Genomic DNA, 9151 nt, shown 5'->3' on the forward strand with positions numbered 1-9151 from the left:
GTAACAACTTTCAAAATAAATTTGGACAGGGATAAGAAAGGTTTAGAGGAATATGGGCCAAATGTGGGCAGGCGGGACTAGTGCAGATGGGACATGTTGATCAGCATGGACGAGTCGGGCTGAAGGGAGTGTTTCAGTGTTGTATGACTCAGACTGCAGAGTCAGATCTTGCAGTACATAAAGAACACAAGCATCAGTCCTAGACTCTGTCACAGGATTTAATTACAAATATGCTCCAGGGACTTTTTACAATTAATTCTATTCTTGTCTTTTGATAGAAAAAAAAGGTTTCTTCCAGTTGTTAGTGGTGCGCAAGGACTGCAGTGGCAACTTTGGCACACTGTGCGTCCACCTTCCGTACCACTGTGTTGGCCTTGTAAAAATGAGGGCAAATTCCTATCCTCCTTTGATAGAAACAAAGTGGAATAAAGTCAATTCCATCTTCCTCCCCACTCATTTTTGTTTGCTTTTTGAGTAGCACATGAAGTTCCAGATTAGTTTAGAGATACAGCGTGGAAACAACTCTTCAGCCCACCTCGTCCGCACCGACCAACAATCAATCACCCATACACTAGTTCTATCCTACACTCTAGAGACAATTTACAGAAGCAATTAACCTACAAACCTGCACATCTTTGGAATGTGGGAGGAAACCGGAGCACCTGGAGAAAACCCACACGGTCACGGGGGTTATGTGCAAACTCCGTACAGACAGCACCTATAGTCAGGATAAAACACTCTGGTGCTGTTGAGGCAGCAACTCTACTGCTGCGCCACCGTGTGTTCTAATCGCAGGGTCTCTCTGTTTCAATTGACATTAATCTAGCTATTTATAATGTTATAGAGATTATTGCTGGTTGATTGAGATACTGGAATCATAACCTGCAGGGTGAACATTTACTAGATCAAATAGAGAGGATTACCTGAGATTCAAAACAGCCCACACGTTTTTACAAATGTCTAAAGTGACATTTGATTCAACTTGGTATATGCACTAATTCATGATTTTCCATTGACTTCATCTACACTGCCTCGGCAAGGCCACCAGCATAATCAAGCACCAGTCTCACCCCAGTCACTCCCTCATCTCCCATCAGGCAAGAGGTACAGAAGTGTGAAAACACATACCTACAGATTCAGGGATAGATTCTTCCCAGCTGTTATCAAGCAACTGCACCATCCTATCACCAAAACTAAAGATTGGTCCTGACCTACCATCTCCCTCATTGGAGATCCTTAAAGACCATCATTAATTGGACTTTTACCTTGCACTCAACATTATTCCCTTTATCCTATATCTGAACACTGTGTAATCATCAACAATCATACATTTTCGCTGTACCTCGGTATACATGACAATAAACGAAACTGAAACATGCCACTTCTTGAAGCTGCTGGTTTGGATTTCCACGCAGGTAAACAGCTCTCCCTTGTACGCAAGGAGGGTAAGCGATAAAATCAATCGTTATTGAGTATCACTAACCTAAAAACAAGTTCCTCCTTTATTGAGAACATGGTTGCGGGCCAAACGCAGGCAAATGGGACTAGCATCTTGGTCGGCATCAACGAGTTGGGCCAAAGGGCCTGTTTCTACGATGTATGACTCCACCTGAACCTGTAACACAAGGAGTCACTTTTAACAGCATGCCGCAATGCGTTTTCATTCCACAGTAAAATATTTTGCCGTTCATGCTTTGTGTAACACTGTTAGTAAATTCCTTCTTCCTCCCCACCCAATCTTCTGCTTTTCTTTTCTATCCTCTCCCGAGGACGGTGACTCATACAGGGGTACGCTTCCATAGGCGTCGGCAGCCTTCTAGTACCTTGCCCAAGTGGCCATTCTTCATGTGTGAGCCTAGACGGTGAGTGCTGGTAGATTATTCCATCATGGGGGTCATCACACGAGAGCCCAGACCATCCTCACCTGACTTCCAAACATGTGCATCTTCATGCAGGGGTCACTTGAAGCAAGCAGAAGCAGCAAACCTGCCTCGCTGTATTTTTTTTCCCCCCTCCACTTCCCAGGAAGACTGAGGCAAGCTGTAATCAGCACCTAACTGGGCCCCGCTCTCTGGCACCAGTCCATTTACCCCAAGCTAACGGAGGAACTCGAAGTGCATTTGGCTTATCTTGTTCACCTTTACCGAATCATACATGCCCACTTTGTGTTTGATTATTGTTACCCGACTCGACTTTGGTTAGTACAGGTGTCAGAGGTTATGGGGAAAATGCAGGAGAATGGAGTTAGGAGGGAGAGATAGATCAGCCATGATTGAATGGCGGAGATATGATGGGCCAAATGGCCTAATTCTACTCCTTTTCTTTATGACCTTATAAACCCAAAAATTGTGGCTCTGTTTAGAGATATAGCGTGGAAACAGGTCCTTCGGCCCACATGGTCCACGCCGACCAGCAATCATTCCGTACACTAACACAATCCTACACATTAGGTAACATTTTCAATTTACAGAAGCCAGTTAACCTAAAAACCTGTATGTCTTTGGTGTGGGAGGAAACCAGAGCACCCGGAGAAAACCCATGCGGTCACATGGAGAATGTACAAACTCCGTGCAGACAGCACCAAACCCAGGTCTCTGATGCTGCAAGGTGGCAAATCCGCCCCTGTTGATATTAATACTTCTCAATTGAGCCACGAGATTGTGCACAAAACAAAAATTAAATGCTATGATTTCAAAAGTGTTTTCACGTGTGAAGCAAATGTAATTTCGATACAACACTTGCTGCCGTTAGAAATTGGATAGTGGGCATCAACGCTACGGTAAACAGAGATCATACAGTTTTGGGTCTTGAATTTTGTCAACCATCAGGATGATCCAGACCGAGTGATAACTCTCAGGATTGGGTAACATATCCTTTGGAGAGAGGTTCGTCATGAAATGACAGGTCCTTTCCATCTTGATCTACTTTACACTGGAGAGTTAATGTTAAAAAAAAATTGATGTTTTGTTTCTATTCCTTCCAGAACAAGACCAAAAGTACAATATAATGGCTATGTTGGCCATGAGAACACGAATGGACAGGCTTCCTTTGAAAATCCAATGTATGATACTAACTTAAAGCCCACGGAGGCGAAGGCTGTGAGGTTTGACACAACACTGAACACTGTGTGTACAGTGGTATAGCCATCACTCTGACTGCTGACTAACTCATATTAGCCATACCTCTACCTGGCGAGTGTCAACTCCTCCAGCACCATATACCACATCGCTCTGTCCTACCGCTTACTCTTCGGCAATACTCTCTGATGACGTTTGTTAGGACAAACAAAGGCAACTGGAGTTTTGTTGTTTGCCGGGTCAGTGCCCTCAGCCGACAAGTCCAAGCAATTCTTTCAGACTTCTGACGCAGGAGGAACCAAAACCGAGTCCCGGATGGGTTTGAATCATTCTGTTCTGGATCCAAATGGCAGATTATTATTTTTTGTTGTTGGTTACATATTCTTCCAAGAAGAGATGAAAATAGACAAGGAGGACAACATCTTTACCGACACTAACAGACTCTAAATGAATTTAATGTCAACAGCTGCCTGCATCACACAAACAAGATCATCTTCCTAAAGCAGGGCAGCTTTGGAGTTGGAAAGTCTACTGCACAATTCTTTGCACTAGTGCGTTATGAATAAATGAGTAGGATACTGGCATCAATCAGAGTACAGGGTTTCTAACACACCGACCATTGTACATAACAAAAAACATTTGCTTTAAAAGAATTACGTTTCCATGGCTGAACATCACATAACCTTATCAATGCTAATAGATATTAGAACAATGCAATATTATTTCCTTCAGATTTGCATTCTTATAGAGTTGGTTTCTATCGAGGTTAGGCTTGTGTGTGAAAACAAAAATCGAGTTTTTATGGTTCCTTTGGAGAAAAAAAAAGGCAATTGGATATTGTTGTTTGAATAAGTTGTTATAAGCCAAAAAAAAGCTGAATTTTTAATACAATATTATATTTCCAAACAATTAGTATTTTCTGTCTCTCTGCAAATTCTAGTGCAGAAATATCCTAGAAATCTATTCTGTTGTCCAAATAGCTTATATACAAGAAAGCAAAAACTGTCTTTTATAAATTATATCCAGAGGAAAAAAAACTATTTATTTTCCCAAGAAAAATGCATGAGGAGTTGATGCATCATCTTGTCTGTTTTCAATGGTAGCTGCACATCACCGTCAGGGTGAACGGGGCAGACTAAAGGTCCTAATAAAGACAATGCAAAGATAGACACAAAGTGTCAGAGTAACTCAGCGGGTCAGGCAGCATCTCTGGAGAAAAGGAATAGGTGACATTTCGGGTTGAGACCCTTCATCAGACTGAGGACAATGTGATGCTGAGACTTCCCCGGATCCTAGTTTGAGGTTCACTAGTTTAATAGACAATAGAGAATAGGTGCAGGAGTAGGCCATTCGGCCCTTCGAGCCAGCACCACCAGTGGGTAGACAGTGCACCCCACACCATTATGGAGGATGACGCACAAGAGAGTTGTTTTTAAAGTACTCACTCAGTACTCACCAATTCCTGATAAATACATGAATCACATCCATTTGCTTGCTCTTCCCAACCAAAAGACACAGAGAGGTGGTGTATAAAACAAAACAAAAGGTTCAGTAACACAAATCCTAAGCCTCGGGGGGGTGAAAGTGAGTAAGGTGCACATTACTGGATACGAGAGAGGGGGGAAAAAAGGGGGATTCTTGTGTTTCTGGCTAATGTTCCATTCATCCAGAAGAGTGCCTTCACTTTTATCTCATAGCTTTACTCCAAACTAGTTTGTACTGTGAAGAAAATCTCGCAGTAGGTGGTTACGATTTATTTTATACATATTTGACATGCAGCTCAAAAGGAAACATCGTCTCATTCGTAGCTGCCACTTAGAAAATTCACTCCAAGCAGACACAAGCAGCTTCAACCAGGTATCCGACCAAAGTGTGGCAAAGCCCACAAGGTTAGGAAACTGGGTGAGATTGCAATGCAGGTCACAATTTAAAGGAAATAACTGCTGATGAAGTGTTTACTTAAATAGGTTAATACAGCTCTGTAATCGAGCGAAATGATTTTTTTATGCTTCACTCCACCCAAATTATGATAAGACAAACCTCAATGAAAATTTTAAATTGTAATACATTGTAATAGTAGATATGCACACATGTATGCACATGTATATGTATAATAATACATATGTAATAGTGGGAGAGTCTAGGACCAGAGGGCATAGCCTCAGAATAAAAGGACATACCTTTAGAAAGGAGATGGAGGAGTTTGTTTAGTCAGAGGGTGGTGAATCTGTGGAATTCATTGCACAGACGGCTGTGAACGCCATCAATGGTTATTTTTAAAGGTGATTGACAGGATTCTTGATTAGTACGGGTGTCAGGAATAATGGAGCAAAGGCAGGAGAATAGGATTTAGAGGGAAAGTAGATCAGCCATGATTGAATGATGGATTAGACGATGGGCCGAATGGCCTAATTTTGCTCCTGGAACTTATGAATTTATGAACATTGGGCGCTAATACCCTCAGTAGCTATTTTTTTTAGATTCTCATCCCTATTCAATCTTATTTAATCCTATTCAAGGTTGTTGGCTTCAACTGCCTATCCCAACTTTAGGAAGTGAATTGTGTTATTAGGGGAGGTTAGCAAAACATTCTGTTCCGGTGAGATTTGATTGAAGGTAGGAAGTGCTTATTTTTAAATAAAACATTTTGTTGCAGGTTGAAAGTTTGGCAGAAACAACTGATTTTTATGAGCAGAACATTATTTTTCTTTTCTGTTGAGGTTGTTTTAATAAATGAAATGGGCTTTATTGTCTTTTTAATAATTAGATTTAAATTCTAAATACCTTTCAGCAATCAATTACTGGACTAGCAAAGATGCAAAGGACTTGCTAATTAGGAAGATATTTATGATTTTGATTATAAAGGCTTCTGATATTTAGCATTAGAGTCATTATTGCATAAATTTTGAACAACTTCCAGCCGTTAAAAAGATGTCTGCAGTAACTGATATTGCTATTTTAATCACAAATGCAATCTTGGAAATAATTGACCAATTTTGTCCTTTGAGAAAGAAAAGACTGCAAATGGTTTTATGGGCAAAAGGAGGCACAATGTTGAAGGAAAGCTTGTGATATTCAAATGCAAAGTACATGGTTTCCAATTTGAAAATGTCTTTAAAATTTCTACTTGGACCTTCGATTACTTATCTGATGCTGGAAATACTTTACCAGGTCAGGTAGTGAACATTTTCTTCCCCTTAAACTCTTTATTAATAATGTCCACAAACCTTAAAGCAAATTTAAGCTACTCTGTGTTCTTGCCAATGCACGTCAACAATATAATGTCACAAAACACATTATAATTCTAAATTATTTTTTAGCACTTAAAAATACGAGCAAGCATCTGTTTGACTTAAATCACAATGCAGGCTGATAAATTAAATCTTCATTCTTTCCGTTATGTGCTAGTTGACAACCTATACTGCTTGTTAGTGTGGGTACACTAACTGCCTCGGCGTTTCACAGTTGAAGTGTTGGTTTGCTGCAAGTTAAACATACCAGTTGCCTGTGGAACAGGAGCCGATAGGCACCTCCATGAACACCTAGCTCTACTTCGAACAACATCCCATGAAAGACTAAATATTAAAGGTCACACAAGGCCACTAGCCACGCTCATCAACGGGTTTTAGAGATTCATTAACCCCATCATTAGAAAGCCAGCCTCATCCCATCAAAAGAAAAATGCAGAAGACAACCTTGGGTTTGCTCAAGACAATAGCTAACGACATCTTACAATACAGATCTATACATAAATATGACTTGTAACCACTGACTACAACATACTTCTAATATCCCATCCATATTACCCTCATAATATGTGTAAGAAGGAACTGCAGATGCTGGTTCACACTGAAGATAGACACCAAATTCTGGAGTAATTCAGCAAGTCAGGCAGCATCTCCAGAGAAAAGGAATAGGTGACGTTTCAGGTCGAGACCCGTCTTCAGACTAAGAACCCAGTGTCCCTCTCCCCTGACTCTTAGTCTGATCAAGGGTCTCGAACCAAAGCGTCACCTACTCCTTTTCTCCAGAGACGCTGGATGCCTGACCCACTGAGTTACTCCAGCTTTTTGTGTTTACCCTCATAATACATTGACGTGTGAAGTGCTTTTGGAATTCAAATTGGATCCTTACGGAATTACAACTCCTCAGGGAGTTTACATTATAAGTTTCCCATCATGGTAGCTAACAGATCTCCAGCATCTGCTGTTGGAGGAGAACATCATCATGGTGTCACTGAAAAAAAAGCTCATGGCCTTTCTAATGTAATAAATCAAAGGTGAGTGGAGGCTTTTGGCCATGGTCCAATGTGGAATACAGATTTTCTAGGCCAATGAGAGAATTGGAGATGGGAATGTTAAGAGTTCTTTCATGACCCTATTGACCTTATCAGGCAGAATGACAGAAGTATTGGCGTCAGTACTGAAACATGGTCCCTCTTAAATGCAGTGGGAAGCACCTTCCCATTTCTTTCCTGCATTATAGAAGAATCACAAGAATCATCCTGCATTCTTCAGCAATTAAAAAAAACAAGCTCCCCAAGCCGCCTCTGCTGCAAGCAGAGAGGAATCAATGGGAGAGAGCATAAATATAACGTTTTTAAAAAAATCTGTTTTGGTTTGGATATGTATTAGTTGGGCAGAGTAATAAATGGGAGGTCAGGTGAGATTCAAGTATATAACCACATCAAAGTGGCAATCCTTTTTCTAGAAAGCAAGACTGAGATATATCATGATTGATTTTATTCTCATCAGAACAGCAACTCTCAATCTTGTGCTGAAAAGTAAAAGTCTTTTATTTTCTCATTCCAACCTCTGGTCTTGCTGTCTGAACAGTGGTGTTCTGTTCTTGATAAACAATAAGTCCCAAGTAATACATTGAAAAGTTATTGGGTGCAACATCTCCGCTGAGTGAGTTGAAGAGGTCTGAGGCAAACTGCTGGAGAAAATGGGCAATTGAATACAAGCTGAGAATACCCAAGAGAAGACTTTCTGAGGCTGGTCTCATTTACTCCTGTGTTGTGCGCTTCTCCTTAATCTTACAAGTTTTCGCCTTTATTCAGGCTGGTTGCAATAATGTTTTGTGTGTAAAATATTTTGTAAAAACAAAACAAAAATTATGCTGTATAAAATGCCGATCAATCATTTCAGTGCCATCGCAGTGAGACATTATCACCCGACCATTCCACTCCTTGCTGTTGACTTGAAGTAGGTGCAAAAGATCCTTTTGTACAGAGATATATTTTTAATGAGGAATTTGTAAAATTATTAAATATGCCAGACCTTTTTCAATATTGTAGGTAAAAAGGTGTTAAAATAAATGTGTTTTTACTATGTAAAAGAAGTAATTTTCCCTATACTATAAAATAAATCTTGTTTAAAGAGTAGTATCTATAGCCAGTTTTAAACTTTTGATTTTATTGCAGATGAAAGTTATCATTGCAGTGGCCTGTTACAATGAACACAGTATTCCCTTTTTACCATTAAAACCTGTGATAGAAGATTGTACCCTCACCTGTGCAATGCCGCCCACCTTTGAAGCTAATTTAAAATTCTAATTAAATACTTCATCACAATTTATTTTGTCTAATGTGTGTGCAATGTGTACAATGACCCGCTTCTTTTGGAAGTGCATTGAAACAGCACGAAGATAGACACAATGTGCTGGAGTAATTCAGCGGGTCACGTGGCACCTCTGGAGAAAAAGGATAGGTGACGTTTCGGGTCGGGACCCTCATTCAGACTGAAAGCAGAGGGAAGGGAACAGGAGGTAGGAGAAGGCCAGAATAAAGCAGGTGACCAAGGAAGGGTGGAACACATAATGGCTGGGAAAGAGGTGATAACAAGAGGGATACAAGGATGCAAACAGTGGAACTCGTAGGACGACTATGGAGGGGGAGGGGGGGGTTACTTGAAATTAGAGAAATCAACATTTATAGCGCTGGGTTTTAAGCTGCCCACGCAAAATACGAGGTGCTGCTCCTCCAATTTGCACGTGGCCTTATTGACAGTGGAGGAGGCCCAGGACAGAATGGTCAGTGGGGGAAGGAACTGCAGATGCTGGTTTAACCTGAA

General features: G+C 40.7%; 1 protein-coding gene across 1 annotated transcript in view; it reads left to right on the forward strand.

The window, feature by feature from the left end:
- The window catches only part of LOC144593406 (CUB and sushi domain-containing protein 1-like), a 1892487-nt gene extending 1883876 nt beyond the window's left edge, over positions 1–8611 (forward strand). Inside the window, exons 70-71 of the mRNA XM_078398909.1 lie at positions 1770–1862; positions 2984–8611. Of these exons, the coding sequence (XP_078255035.1) occupies positions 1770–1862; positions 2984–3143 (253 nt within the window). The 3' untranslated portion in view covers positions 3144–8611. The remainder of the gene's footprint in view (positions 1–1769; positions 1863–2983) is intronic.
- Positions 8612–9151: the final 540 nt, after the last annotated feature.

This window comes from Rhinoraja longicauda, chromosome 5 (genome assembly GCF_053455715.1).
Source record: "Rhinoraja longicauda isolate Sanriku21f chromosome 5, sRhiLon1.1, whole genome shotgun sequence".
Taxonomy (NCBI): Eukaryota; Metazoa; Chordata; class Chondrichthyes; order Rajiformes; family Arhynchobatidae; genus Rhinoraja; species Rhinoraja longicauda.